This window comes from Elephantulus edwardii, unplaced genomic scaffold, assembly GCF_000299155.1.
Source record: "Elephantulus edwardii isolate Elephantulus edwardi_28Jun2011 unplaced genomic scaffold, EleEdw1.0 scaffold00104, whole genome shotgun sequence".
Lineage (NCBI taxonomy): Eukaryota > Metazoa > Chordata > Mammalia > Macroscelidea > Macroscelididae > Elephantulus > Elephantulus edwardii.
In genome coordinates, this window is record NW_006399854.1 from 8944876 (window position 1) to 8960650 (window position 15775).

Sequence of the window (15775 nt, forward strand, 5' to 3'; positions counted from 1 at the left end):
TTAATTTTTGCTTTTAATTGGCTTCCAAGTCTGGAAGGAGCATGCTTAACTTGAGTCCTCACCTTGGCCTGTCCTCTAGGTGGTGCTGCGGGCGGTGGATACTCACAGGTTATTCCTATGGAAGAGGTAATGTATTCTGGGGTTTGATTGAATCTGATCCTTCATTACAGTTTCTCCCTCTAGAGATTTAACTTCTTCTGTAGAGTCCTTAGTAATTAAGAGACGTATTCCTCAGGAGACATAACACTTAAAGGGAAAAATATCTGACTTTGTAGATTTATGGGACAGCGTGGGATTTTTGACAGGAATTTCATTTTAGCTTTTAGTGGGATTGCTAGTTTTAAGCAAGTGATCAAATGAATCATGAGAGTGGGAACAACTAATGCCCAGGGAATTCAGAGTAAGAACTATGGAAATGAAAGCAGTGGGTACAGACCTATATAGACTTCTTGTGTTGTAGAGCGTGCCATCTTGCTCACTGCTGCAAGGACAGTGAGTGTGTCCTCTGTGATCCAGTGTTGCTGTTGACCCAGGGGCACGGAGTTTGTGGTTTCTGGACATGTCATTTGGGGGAAACCACAAATTCAGAGTTGGGGAGGAGTTTCTTCCAAGTACAGTCAGTAATCTGTGTTTTCAAGAGCTGCCTGCCTTTGATGTTTGTGCTCACTTGCTGCCTCTCATCTCCCTTGGCTTTATCCTGGGGGATGGTTTGGTCGTTCTCAATGGAGATTGAAAAGATACAGAGAGGACAGAAGACTGATGTGGCTTTCATTTTTTTGTAGTTTAATCTTCACCTCACAGGTGACATCCATGCCATCACTGCAGCCAATAACCTTGTTGCTGCAGCCATCGACGCCCGGATATTCCATGAACTGACACAGACAGACAAGGTGAGGTGCTGCTGCTCAGTGAGTCTCGTGAGTGCTTTGAAAAGGGTTGAAACATCTGAATTAGTGTTGATCCGTGAGGTGCTGATGATGCAGATCATCCTCTTTTTAAAGCTCTCTTCCTCCTCTTCTTCAAGGCTCTCTTCAATCGTTTGGTACCATCGGTAAACGGAGTAAGAAAGTTCTCTGATATCCAAATCCGAAGGCTACGGGTAAACTTTTTCTTCTTTAATTTTGATATTATATAACTTTGATAATTGGCTAATGGGATAAAATCCTCATATGTGAACCCATTTTGCATCAAGTTATATCAGTAACCAGAGTCTTATGATCATAATATATAGCAAAGATTGGTGATTGAGGTTTTTTTCTCATTTGCCTCTAAATTATATGTGGCTAGCCCTGGAAGGAATAAATAAATGCCTCACTTCAAAACATGGTTAGATTTCAAAGACCGAGTCATTATGTGACAGAAATATGAGAAGATCAAGGATGAACTACTCGGATCACAAAATGGAAGATGCCTGCATGATTTATGTAATTGTCAATTAACTGAGAGTCATGACATGACCTGGCCGTGTTGGCAGAATTGAACTGTTACAGTCAGTGTTACTTTCATCTCACATCACAGCATTTGTAACATTGTTGATGTGCAGAGAAGTCAGGTAGTAGGTTTTGTGCTGTTATCATATATACAAAATATGGTATAACAAGATAGTAAATGAAGAGTAGGTATAAAGTACTAATAGCCTGCCATGTGCCAAGGAGAAAACTGACCCTATAGCACTTTACAGAGCAAGATGGCATCATGCTTCTTTTAGAACCTTTAAATTGGCTGTATAACTAGTTTCTCAGCTTACTCATATTTAAAATTGGGGTAACAATACTTGCTTTACATAGATTAAATCCCAAAAGGTATCAGATATCAAAAAATGGTTGCTTTTGAAGCTTCCTCTGACATACTTGGAACACGTGGCCAGGAGGGACCAGTCCTTGGAGAAGGACATCATGCTTGGAAGGGTGGTGGGACAGTGTAGGAGAGGAAGACCCTGGATGAGATGGATTGACAAAAGTTGGTGTGATACTGGCTCCGTACAGGGCAGGATTCAAAGCTGTTGTACATAGGGATGCTATGAGTCACAGGTGACTCGACGGCACATAACAGCAACAAACAACATGTTTTATTTGAATTTTTTTAAGAAATAGTCATTAAGCTGGCACTATATATCTGAAGAGGAGAAGGATGAATAGTCTCCTCTTGTTCGATTAACTTCCTCTGACCCACTGGAGGGTCAGCTATGAGTCCACTCTGACTGGATAGTAATCAACCACAACATGTGTGTATGTGGCTCAGAAATCCCACTCTTAAGTATTTTATCCAAGAGAAACCAAAGCTTAGTATTTACACAAAAGCTTGTATATGAATTTTATTGTGAACGCTATTCATATCATCTCCAAAATCTGGAAATAATAATGCATGTGTCCCTCGCATGACTGTAAATAAAGATTGCTTCCTGCATGAATGAAATACAATTTAGCAGTAAAAACTGAATTATTGCGATTCAAATCCACCAGACGCTTTGCTAGAGAAGGAGGAGCAATCTCCTCTTGTGTCAGTCAGATCTGATTTGACGGTACATACACAAAATATAATAAAATAAAATTTTAAAAAACAGACAAAAACTAAATTATTTATACATGCAACTGCTTGTTGTTTCAGAGGCATTGTGTTGAGTAAAGAAGCCATTCTTTCCAAATTCTGTGAGGAGGAAAAGAGAAAAATTTTTCTACCTTACTATTGTTAGGTGCTTACAAGTGAACTATAGCTCATAACTATCCTATGAACATCTCTCATAGGCTTGAGACTACTGTTAGAGTCTTGTGTCAGTCGCTCTTACAGAGAGTTGTCTCCTTTCTCTGACTTTTCCCTTAGGAAAGGGTAAAAGGGCAGTGAAAACAATCTTAAATGATACTCTTCTAAAAGTGATTTACATTGATTTTTTTTTTGTTTGGTGTCAGAAGTGGGATTCAAGCTCCCGCCTCCATGAGAGATGACATTGATTATTTTTAATATATTTTGGCAATTTCTAAAATTTCATTTAAAGATCCACAGTAGCGTAGTTGTTAACACACTCTTCTGCTAACTGAGAGTTTGGCAGTTCGGTCCCATGAAACTGATCCACAAAAAGATGGGGCAGTCTGATTACAGCTTTGAAAATCTTAGGCAATTCTGTCCTCTAGTGTCACTGTGAATTGGAATCAACTCAGTGATACTTAAGAAAAGGTGTCATTTTTATTGGACTTCTTTACTCTCTGATGGAAAAATAAAGATTTGTGCATCGCAGTGGGTTTCATGAAGTAGAGAGTATGGATGTGTCTTACAAGGAAGGCTTTTTGGTCACCACACTTTGAAGCTGAGTGTAGGGAAATGCCCCTTGTGCTCATTGATAGAGATGAGCATGCTAATAATACCTTTGTATGTGTGTGAGTAGGAAATTGCCGCTATGTTTATCCAACGGTATCACAGTTTTCCCTTTGAAATGGAAAATGATTTGTATTTTCCAGGGAGCCAAACCCAAACATATTGAAAGGAAATGCAAGTGCAAAACTTTATTTTTTTTTATCCAGACAGTTGAAAAACCCAATTAAAATGAAGTTTTGTTGTTGAGCTCTGGTGGTATAATGTTATGTGTTGTACTGCTAACTGGAAGGTCAATAGTTTGAATTCAACAGCTGCTCCTCAGGAGAAACATGCATAGTTTCCTCCTATAAAGATTCACAGCCTCCGAAACCCGTCGGAATATCACTATGAGTCAGAATCAACAGCAGTGGATTTGGATTGGTTTTAGTTTGGGGGTTTTTGTTGTGTGTTTGGTTTTTTGTTTTTGGTTGTTTTTTTTTTCTCAGAGGGATTCTATTTTGAGATACTATTTAAGTTTTTTTAAAAGCCATATTTTTGCATATTTTACCTTAATTTTTCTACTTCCACAGCGCCTTGGCATTGAAAAGAACGACCCTGCCACACTGACAGAAGAAGAGATAAACAGATTTGCACGATTAGATATTGATCCAGAAACTATAACTTGGCAAAGAGGTACTAGAGCACCCGCTTTGATGTTTTTCATGTTCTCACATCCTACACCTTTTCAGAGTTGGTTGGGTTTTCGTGGTGAATGCATGGTCAAGATAGTGACTTACTCTTTTTTTTTTTTTTTTTTGCCACCTACATCAGTAACTCTCCTTGTTAGCCATAATCAAGTCTCCCTTTGTTTAAATGGTTGAACAAATTGCTGGCTATTCAGTATTGAAATGAAACATTGGTTTCAAGGAAGCTCATGCTAAATAAAAGATATAATTTTGCAAGTTTCATCTTACACAAAAAAGTTTTGGTGTCATAAAGTAGGGAAATATGGTTAATCACTTCTTGAATCATGTATTCTCTTTATTCTCAGAACTGAGAATTCTCTGACATAAGTGATTTGATTGTTTTTGTAACTCCATCGTGCCTTGTTATTTTTATCTCATTTTATTAAACCTTTTTACAAGTTAGATAACATTGAAGGTTTAAGTTCTTAGCAGCATGGTGAGTGCGTTGCCTGACTTCACTACCATATGCCACCAACATATGTATGTCCAACTAAGCATGACTTGAAATTTTATTTTTAACCAGCACTGTATCACTGCTGAAAAGAAATTTTCACCTAGTTATGCAGAACTCAGCTAGCGGCTAATTTATTGGCAGCTTTTGTCATTTTCATTGGCTCAGTAACTGCTGGTAGCTAATGACATTTTAAAGTGATACTCTTAGTATCTAAAATCATATTGATGTTTCTCTTCACTTTGCTTCAGAAGTCTTCAACAGTTGATAAAAATGTAAAGACTAAACTAAAGATCCATTCTGAGACTTTAGCATCTCACTTTTTCTTTGCTTTATGTCTAACTTACACTCTCCTAGACAATAGGAATGACAAAGGAGAAAATAAGACTGGCTATTTTCTACAAGGAGCTCTGGTCAAGTAGTCACCATAACATATTCTGCTGTCAGCTGAAAGGTCAGCCGTTTGAATCCACCAGCTGCTCTGCAAGTGCAAGATGAGCATTTCCTTACATACAGACTTGGAACCTTGAAACCTGATAGACAGTCACTGTGTGTCAGAATTGACTCGCTCACAGTGGGGTTTTTTTAATGTGTACAGAGAAATTACTGTGAAACAAATGAGTATTTTTTTTCTTTCCAAAATTTAATTCACATGAATTTAATCACTCAAATTAATGAAAATATCAGAACTTCTGAGATAATGTATGGCAGCAAAAGTTTCATTTTCATTGCAAATAATAGACTATTTAATGTTTCCATTATTAACACTATGCTGCAGAAAGAACAGTTGCATTAAATCTTAATTTACCAGGAACACGTTCCATTAAACTCTTGCAAACTTCTATGGTATTAATTAATCACATTGAATGACTAGTTTTTCCATGGTTAATTGGAAGCAGTTTCTATCCATCTAGGTCATAGTCATCCTCTACAAAAACATAAATGTTGACCTTTTTGAAAAAAAGTAGCCTGCTCTGTTTCTTCTAATATGAAATTTATCTTGAAAGCTTCCAGATTTCTAGCTGTTTGAGTTCTCTAAACAATTAAATTCCTTTGCTTTGAAAAGAATTTCTTAACTTTACCCCATATTCTGGGTTTGCATCAATTTTTAAATCAAATACACCCACTCTTCTCTTAGCAACATAGTTGGGTTCCAAAGAATATATCATTTTGTGGAAATCTACTGGTGGTATTAAACAAAATGGAAGATACCTACATCAAATCACAGAATGATTACCTAATTACATAAGTGCCAAATTATATCATTATGTAACTGCCAAACCGTTCAGAAGAGTGGCCCAGCCAAGTTGACCCATAACCTTAACCATCACAGCTGAGGTGACTCTCACCTTGCACCTTTGTGTTCATTACTGATAGACATAAACCATTTATGTGCAAAATAGTCTGGATAGTAGACTTTTTGTTATTATGAATGCAAAATGTTGGCTAGTGAGATAGCAGATAAATGAGGAGTAGAAGTATGAGGACAGTTATTAAATGAGACTTCGTTTTTAAACCCTGGCTGGTCCTTTTGACTTCACAGTCTCCTTATTAAATTGTTCTGTTTCTTTCTTCTTTAGTGTTGGATACCAACGATAGATTTCTGAGGAAGATCACAATTGGACAAGCTCCAACAGAGAAGGGGCATACACGGATGGTAATTGTTTCTTTCAAGTAGATGAATTTATGTGAACCGCAGATCCTTGCTGCGTATCTCCTCCTCCATCCTCTTCCTGCCAGGTGTCGTTCTGCCTTCTCCCTTTTAAAATGGAAGTGAGTAGGTGTGCAGTATCGAGCGCTCCTGACAACTTTTGCAGCACATCGCATGTGTCACCTGTTTTCCCCCTAGCATTTTTTTTCCTGGAGGTGTAGAGCCCCAAGTGAATATCCTTGCATATAAATGGATTAAAATGGCTTCGTTTTTTAATGGCCATTTTGTAGTAGATCTCTGTGTCAGTCATCTCATAAATTAAGACAAGCATACTCTTGTGATAACATGCAACTTTCATAGGGATAAATAGTAACTTGTTGATCGTGGTACATTTTTTTTAAAAAAAAAATTGACTGCAGAAGATCTTAAGATAATTTTATATTTTTTGCTGTTAGTTACTGTCAGATTGATTCTGACTCATAATGACTCCATTTGTATTCGAGTAGAGCTGTGTTCCACAGGGTTTTCAGCAACTGCTTTCAAAAGTAGATCGCCAGGCCTTTCTTCCGAGGCACATCTAGGTAGACTTGAACCTCCAACTTTTCACTCAGGAGCTAAGCATGTTAATCTTTTGCACAACCTGTGGATTCCAAAATTTCTGCTACTGGAAATTATTTCCATTAAGCTCTTTTTCTGTTTAGTATTCTATCTTTCAGGCTCTCGGTTTAAACCTAGGATGCCTTAATGCATTGCCGCACACTTTTTAAATTAACGACCGTGCTTAGAAACACATTTGCCGTCATTTGTGGCAACATGTTAAAGGGCTACTTGTGTGATTCATGATTCTGTTTTACCATCATGTTCTCTACACCTGCTCGTTGTTTTTCCACTCTCATATTCCTCCTGTTTGCATTTATAACAATAGTGAAAATCTGTTGACTATTTTACACAGTAATGGTGCAGCAAGGGTGCTGAGGGGCTATGTGAGGGTCATCATTGCTGTGATGGTTACACTTCTGTGTCTTTGCCAGGCCAACATTTGCAATGGTTTGGTAATTTTGTAGTCACCCTCCATTTTTTCCTTTGGACCCTAACTATGTTGATAAGTAAAGAGTGGGTGTATTGCCTCTTTTCTTTGTCCTTTCCAGACCCAGTTTGATATCTCTGTGGCCAGTGAAATCATGGCTGTCTTGGCTCTCACCAGTTCTCTAGAAGACATGAGAGAGAGACTGGGTAAAATGGTGGTAGCTTCCAGCAAGAAAGGGGAACCCATCAGTGCTGAAGATCTGGTGAGTGTTGGCACTCGGGACTTGTTATAACATCTGTGTTCATTGTCCTGGGGTCTCTCATAGGCACTGGTTACAAAAATTAACCTTTATTCAAGATGTTACCGTTAACCAACATCACTTCCATTTTCAGAGAGTATCAAGAGTCCAAGTTCGGCCCTTGGTAACTGAACTTGGAGTTACAGCTTTCCTAGACATGTGACTGCACAGTAACCTCTTGTTGTGAGACCCATTGATAACAGCCTTTTGGAACATTTGAACCAGCTCCTTACTGTTTCACTGCTAGTCTGATTCTCCACTTGGGGATTACATCCTACCTGTCTGACCGCATGGTAACAGGTTTGAAACGAGAGTTCCTGTAGATTAAATTTTAAAGCCGTGTTTCTGCTGGCACAAGTGAAAACTGTTAGCGTCTGCTTAGTTGTTGTTGTTAAATACCATCAAGTCATAACTGCCTTATAGCTGACACTCTAGCGAATTTCCAGAGGCAGTAAATCACATGGGAGATTTCCCATCTTCCTCCTATGGAGCAGCTGGTGGGTTCGAACTTCTTGCCTTTGTGTTGCCAGGGAAGCAATGTTGAATAAATTGAAAAGGAAGAAAAACTAGTTTCTTGCTTTTACATTTATTAAGAGAAGAAATGGCTTTAAATGTTGACAGCCAAACCAGAAATTCAGGGAGTCACTGGAGTTGAGAATAACAGAACCTTTGCTTTCTCTTGCTGTGCCGCCTGCTTGTTCACTTGTGGAAGTGCTTAAAGGGGATCTGATAGTCAAGACCTAGTCTTAAGGTTCAGCTTTGACGGTTTATAGCCATGACACCAAAGGTACAGATAACTCAGTACTCGAGGAATAAGTATTTCCCTGCTCTAACCTTCTGAAATGGATTCCCCAAACAACAAAGCTTTATTGCGATGCTTGTTTCCAGGGTTACATGTTTTTCTAAAAATTGCATATGAATGTCATTTTCATTCTATCTGTTCTCCCTACTTAAAATAACCAGTAACTTCATAGCAGACCCAGGAAAAAAGCAAATGGATGTTCTAGTCCAAGTGTAAGTCCTGGTTGTTTTAAGATGGCTAAAAATGGAAGGTGGCTACAGGCTGACAGTTGATATCAGAGGTTTTTTGCTGCTAGGAGTTGACACGTGTTGGGTCTGTTTCGTAGGGGGTGAGTGGTGCATTGACGGTGCTTATGAAGGATGCCATCAAACCCAACCTAATGCAGACACTGGAGGTGAGCAGAGAGATCCTGATGAAGCACACTTTGCTTGGGGAGCCACAGCCCTTCTCTACCCTCTTGCAGTTCTTACAGTCCTAAATGTATCATTGACATAAAAAGAAGCAGCTCCTTTATTTCCTTCCAGGAAATCTTTTTCGTTTGGATTCCAACTAAATCCCTTAGTCCCTTGGCTGTGGGATTCTTTTTTAAAAAATTATGGCAAATATATCAGAACATCCCTTTAGTCTTCATGTTACTGATGGTCTGTTGAGTTCACCCTGAGTGATCCTGTTTTGAAGCCGACTTGGGAACTTCCTTTATGGCTTCTGATTTCCACAGGGCACACCAGTGTTTGTTCACGCTGGACCGTTTGCCAACATTGCCCATGGGAATTCCTCTATCATAGCAGACCGAATTGCACTCAAACTTGTTGGCCCTGAAGGCTTCGTAGGTAAGTAGTTTTGCAAAATCAGTGAATAGACACACTCTCGTTCTCTGTCTATATCTCTCTCTTTTAAATCTGTTAACATGGGGGGTATTGGAATGACATTTTCATACTGTGTTTCTCTTTCCTTACAGTGACTGAAGCAGGATTTGGAGCTGACATTGGAATGGAAAAGTTCTTCAACATCAAATGTCGCTATTCTGGCCTCCGTCCTCATGTGGTGGTGCTTGTTGCCACCATCAGGGCTCTTAAAATGCACGGAGGTGGCCCCACGGTGAGAAGCAAGGGCTAGAAGGGTCTACTGGTCAGGATGTTTCTGAAGGGGAAGCTGAATGGCTTGTGTGCCTGTGTCTTCAAGCCGCTATATATCATCATGATATACAGGCTGCCAAGAGCATATGCAGGTCAGGGGCTCACAGCTCTGTACTAAGGGCTGCCTTATCACTCCATGCACTGTCAGCTCTCAGCATTTTGAGTGGGCCAGCATTGCTTAGTGACCTACCTTTCTGAGGAAAACATCTAATAATATCTCAACCACTCCAAGGACAGGCACTTGGCCATCCCACAAGACACTTTCATATTCCGACTGTTCTTTTTAAGTCTGAATCCCATTTTCTCTCAAAGTAGTGACATTGGCAGCCACCCAGCTGAGCCATTTAGCCAAGGCAGAGGTCAGCCCCGTCTTGAGTCATGCATAATCTAGACAAAGACCACTAACAGCCCAGAGTGGGAGGGACAAGGCCAGGAGGGCTGGAGAGGCATGGTGAGATGCTCTGGGCAGCCTCTGGTAATAGGGTTAGAAGGACTCCAACCTGAACTTTTGTTTTCCTTAATTCCTACTGATGAGAAATTACGCCTTTTCTCTAAGTATTTAACCACCTCTTTCCCAGCACTGACAGGTGAAAACACAGTGCGAGTTTTCAGAAATCCTTTGAAGATGTGTGAAATGCCTCTCCTCAGGCGCTTGTGTAGTAACTGAAAAAAAGACCTTCCTTAATCTACAAGAGGCAGTTCTGGTGGCATTGTTCATAGTGAGTTGTGCTGTTAACCCCTAGTACATGAATTTCTGGTGGTTCAAATCCACCAGCAGTTTCTTGGGAGAAAGATGAGCATTTTGCAGCCTCTGAAAGTTTGATGGAGGGTCACAGAGAGTCAGAATTGACTCCATGGCAGTGAGTTTGCACTTTCATCCTGCAGAATAAAATCAGTGCTTGTTATGGCAATACAGGGTTTTTTCCTAATTATATAACAGTTCTCGAACTTTGGTCTCAGAGCCCCTTTCTACTTTTAAAAATGAGGATCAAAAAGAGCTCTTTTACTACATTAGAAATTTAAATGACTTCGTCACATAAATAACTTTTTTTCCTGGAGAACCGTCGAGTTTTCTAATAGACAATTTAGACGTTTTATCTGTGTTCTTCTGCATTTAGTTTGTAATATCGCATGCCATGTTTTTTTCAAAAGTCCATCGTACCCTCATGAGCGAATCAAAAAGGTCAATCCTATCTGAGTGTTCTTGTGGAAGTATTTTTACCTTATAGACATCCCTGAATGTTGAGGTTCCTTGCCCATACTTTGAAAACTATGACTTTGATATGCTCAGCACACCTCTCTGGCCTTAGCTGTTTCTAAGGTCATAGGCACTCATGGCCAGGGACTCTCCGTTATGGTGACCAATAGCTGAACCTCTAGTGGGTTTTTGAGAGAAAATCACACGGGAGGTGCTTGCCCATATTTCTCCTGCGGAGCAGCTGGTGGACTCAAACCTCATAGCTTTGTGTTGGCACTGCAACTCTCTTCTCTGTTGCATATAGCATTTCTTACTCTCATCCTTCACATCCCTTCACTCAGCCTCACACAATGTACCTCTTTTCTTGAGGTCTCATAGTGTAAGAATAATAATGAAGAATGGAAGGGACCAGTCTGAAGGCCCCTTAATCACTTTTGTCCATAGCAACCTCTGAGGTTCGTGGAGTCCCTCTCTTCACACCCCTACTCTTATCCCTCTCCTGTGGCTGAGGCAAGGCTGAGTCACCATACAGATCAAGACTTGGGGCAGACAGACCTGTCACCTCCATAACAGTGAACTCACTGGTTCAGTGTCTTAACACCTTCAAAATACTCTAGTAGAAGAAAATTTGTTTTCCCCTTCTTACCTGTCTTGTTCCTGGTGCACAGTTCTGTGCACTAAGATGTGGGCTGGCTTTGTGTACAGTGTGGTGAGCCTGTGGTGGGCTGATAGCTGCCTTTTTCCCTCCAACTAACCTTTAGCTCCACCCTCTGCAACCTTTCCTCTCAGCGATCATTGTCCCAGAGCACATCCTTTCCCTCTGTCTTCGCTGGTCCTTCTCTCCTCTAAGACACCTGCACAACCCCAGGCCATGTAGGTTTCTCCTCTGCTCAAAGCAGTCATTGTGTACTATGCTGCATATACTTGAAAACTTTTGAGGCAAGAACCAGTCCTACCTAGCTTGCGGTGTACTTGCCACACCATTTTAAGGTGAACTCTTAATTGTGAGTAGATAATGTCTCTGACTTGGTTTCCTTTCCCTCTAGGTCACTGCTGGACTGCCTCTACCCAAGGAATACATAGAGGAGGTAACTTTGGTCATTTCTGATTCGTTGTCTCAGAAAGAATCACACCCTAACAGCATCTCCCTATTTGACCTGTTCTGGAATGAGTGGGGCCTCATGACCCAGCTTTGTTCTTGGGAGCCAAAGATGCTAAAAGGCTCTCATGGGCTGAAGTGGTATATTAAATGTATAAAACAAAGAACTGTTTCAGAAAACAGAAATACCCCATAGATGATGTCGAGGGGGGGGAAACCACTACCAGTGATTGTTGGCTAGGGGTGATTTTGCCCGTAGCAACTTTTAACAGTGACATACCATGTCCTGGAGAAAGTGAAACAAGGTCGCTCCTTGGAAGCAAGGATTTTGAAACTCCACCTCACTTAGTTTGGACATGTTGTCAGGAAGGGTCAGTCCTTTGAGAAGGATACCATGTTTGGAAGGATTGAGGCTCAGCACAAGAGAGGAAGACCCTTCATGAGATGGATTGACTCATTGGAGTCAGGTGTGTTGGAGACAGTGAGGTTGACTTAGGATAGTAGAAGGTTCAGAGCCATTGTTCATAGGTTCGCTATGAATTGTAGTTGACTATGAAACATATCAGTAAAAGGTAAATTTCGTTGTTAGAACTGGGGGTAATGGTACCACTGGGATCAAGTGGGTAGACACCCTATAAGGCACATAACAGTCCCCTAAACAAGGATTACCCAGCTCTGAATGCCAGTAATGCTGAGGTTGAGAAGGCTCTTCCCAATTTACATTCAGTCAGAAGTAAATAGGAGCCTGTTTTGAAATACTCTGCAGGTTTATATCCAAATTAAAAGGCTGAAATGTAGCCCACATGTTGTTTATTTTTGTAGGCAAAAATTTCATAAACTGATTTTAGTTCATAGCTTCAAGTAGGAGTCCAGTGAATAATTGTGAACTCCCACCTTTTCATGTTTATCATCAAAGAGCCATTGCTAGTCCATTTGGGTGGGTTGCATGAGAGGACAGTCCCCAGGACGAGAAGGTAAGGTCAGCCGCTGTTGCTGTTAATTCCATTTTTTCTGCCGCTCCCTCCCCAAGGCTTCTAAATTATCACTGTTGAGACCCCGAGTGAAGCATTTCAAAATGGAATAGAAAAGCCTTGTCAGGGCCTCGAGTCTGCCTGTCTTCTGAGTTATGATTTGCCTTTTATGGCCATTTGTGTGATTCACGCGTAGGAGGGGATTTCACAGTTCTGGCCCTCCTGCACCCCACAGCCTTTCCTGTGTCTAATTAGAGTGACCGCCCCTCACTGGCCCAGCTGGTGTCTTCATTTAAGAAATTCTATTTACTTTCAAACTGTTCTTCACCAGCCTCACATACTAATTGGCTTTCTTGAGACTGGAGGTTGAGAATATCAAACAAGTCCTAGTCTCAGTTTTCAGTTATTAAAGGGGGGACCCCACAAATTGTCTTGGCAGTGATCTCCATTTTTCTACCTTTGACAAACCTGTTTTCCCCTGCTACTTTGTGGTTATTGTGGATCATCAAACTAAACATTGATTTTTACTGAGTTTTGCTTATTACTCAGTGTTATTTGTATATGGCTGCTATAATTTTATTTTTAAAATATTGAACATATTTTAAAGCTTTTAGGAGTAACTTGCTTTTGGGGGGGAATTAAACATTAGAATAGTCTTTTTTTTAATTTTTTTTTTTATATGTGTACCGTCAAATTGGATCTGACTAGTACAGGAGGAGATTGTCCCTCCTTCTTCAGCAGAGCATCTGGTGGATTTGAACCCAGTACCTCTGGGATTACAGTGCACCTTCTTGCCACTAGGCCACTAGAGCTCACCTAGAATAGTCTTTGAATCTCTTTACTAGTTTGGTAGCATAAAAGAGGAGACCCTCGATGAGATGGATTCAGTGACTGGAGTAATGGGGGTAGGTGTGTCAGAGACAGTAATTCTGGCGTGGGATAGGGCAGGGTTCAGTACGTAGGGTCTCTGTGAGTCATAAGTGACTCAGTGGCACCTAACATACCTGTTTTTTTGTTGGTACAGTTTTGTTTTGCAACTTTTAATACGCGGGTTTTTTATTGTTCCATGTTATAGACTCACCTGTCTTTTCATAATATTGGTATATTCCTTGAGTGTGCATGTATCACCGTAATTCACGGTATTGATAGGGGTAGGTTGTGGTTGCAGTTTCCCAATGCTAGAAACAATACTCATATTTAAAGATAAATTTTCTTAAATTCTTCCCTTCATATTTTCTTATTTGGTTCTTACCGATAGCATTTATCTTAATAAATGTGGTTGTCCTCCATGAAAGTTCACTGTTAAGTAAATGTTTTTCAGTACTTCATATTTTCTGTCAGTTTTCATGGCAGCTGTATAATGAATGCCTGCTTTGTGCCCGGTCATATGCTAGGCTGTCTTCTGATGGGTCTGTGCTCTACCATGTAGAATCAGTTTGCACCATTGTATCATATTAGCACATAAAACCTATAAACAGAGGAACTATAAATATACTTTATGAAGAGGTAGCTCGCTTCCTTCATATCTCAGATAAGCTGCCTGTCTGGTATGACCTGATGGCAGCAACGATACCAGCTGCCATGTTTTCAAGCTGGGCGGCCTGGGTCGAAGCTGCCCTCCTCCAGTGCTCATTCACCAGAGGGAATCAACTCCCTTACTTGACTCCTTGTCCCGATGATGAGTAGCCACTGACTTTAAGGAGGCTGCTTGCTTTCTTAAGAAGAGTCTGCAGCTGCTTCACCTCTGCTCCTCTGACCTCACAGACCTTTCACCATTGTCTTTACAGAACCTGGAGCTGGTTGAAAAAGGCTTCAGCAACTTGAAAAAACAAATTGAAAATGCCAGCTTCTTTGGCGTTCCAGTGGTAGTGGCTGTGAATGCATTCAAGTAAGTGCAGAGAAGAAATAAAGGGGGAATGTGGGAAATGGTCAGAAGATGACTCCTCTTGGCTGGGCAGCAGTTCCTCTCAGTTTTACTGTTGGCACTTTGAACAAGACCAGTTTGAAGTGCACAAAATAGTGCTATTATTGCAATTTGTGAACTCAAGTGCTGCTAAACATCTCTGAAGGAGCAGTTCACCTCTCTCTGAGATGTTAGCATTAGAAAAAATTTTTTTTAGAAAATTTTTTAACTAGCAACATTTGACCTTACCAAAAAAAAAAAAGGTATTTGAGGTTTTCTTAATATTTAATTATTATTTGAGTGAAAGTTTATAGAGCAGATTGGTATCCCATTCAGATTTTGGGTTTTTTTTGTTTTGTTTTGTTTGTTTGTTTTTTAATTATTATTTTTGTGTGAGTGTACCGTCAAATCAGATCTGACTGGTACAGGAGGAGATTGTCCCTCCTTCCCTGGCAGAGCATCTGGTGGATTCGAACCATGTGCCCCCATTCAGATTTTGGATTATGCCATTGAATACAGTCCCAGCATTGTATCATCACCCTTCTTGTATTAATAAACCCACACAGTTCAAACTCTTCTTATTCAAGAGTAAACTCTTAAGTTCTGCATGGATTTTGGACTGAGAGCAAGGTCAGCAGACTTAACACTCTTTGTTAAAGGGTCGCCTGTATTTTGTTCTTCATTTAATGGCCATTAATTTTCTTTCTTTTTTTTTTTTGGTAATTAATTTCAATGAACAATTACAGAGATTTTGGATTTCCATTCATTCATTATTGTACTTTTCTCACCGACCGCACCCCCTGCGGCCATTATTAAGCCTTATCTTTATCATCCATTAGAGGTGGCCTAGTTGGTAAGGATTTGCACTGCCAACCCAAAGACAGGTGGTTCAAATCTGTCAACTGACCCAGGGGAGAAAGATGGGCAGTTTCCTCTCATGCAGTATAGAGCCTCTGAAAACCCGCTGGAGTCAGATGTCAATTGGTTCTAACTCGGCGGCAATGAGTTTATAAGTCTGATCTTTCATTTATGAGAGCCTGCAGTATGACAGGCACCAACACTCCAAAAGTTACAGCAACTTTACCCCATTGATGGTCCCCTTCTCTGGCAGGGGAAGTGGATTTACACCCAGGCCCTGAAGTTAAATGCCTTTTTGGTCTTTGGAGATCTTTTGTGCTAACAGAAAGGCATAGCCCTAAAGTTAA

General features: G+C 40.4%; 1 protein-coding gene across 1 annotated transcript in view; it reads left to right on the top strand.

The window, feature by feature from the left end:
- The window catches only part of MTHFD1 (methylenetetrahydrofolate dehydrogenase (NADP+ dependent) 1, methenyltetrahydrofolate cyclohydrolase, formyltetrahydrofolate synthetase), a 72192-nt gene that overhangs the window by 49312 nt on the left and 7105 nt on the right, over nt 1-15775 (top strand). Inside the window, exons 13-23 of the mRNA XM_006891798.1 lie at nt 80-126; nt 783-890; nt 1025-1099; nt 3879-3981; nt 6066-6142; nt 7285-7425; nt 8589-8657; nt 8982-9093; nt 9222-9361; nt 11644-11685; nt 14455-14555. Coding sequence (XP_006891860.1) covers nt 80-126; nt 783-890; nt 1025-1099; nt 3879-3981; nt 6066-6142; nt 7285-7425; nt 8589-8657; nt 8982-9093; nt 9222-9361; nt 11644-11685; nt 14455-14555 — 1015 coding nt within the window. The remainder of the gene's footprint in view (nt 1-79; nt 127-782; nt 891-1024; nt 1100-3878; nt 3982-6065; nt 6143-7284; nt 7426-8588; nt 8658-8981; nt 9094-9221; nt 9362-11643; nt 11686-14454; nt 14556-15775) is intronic.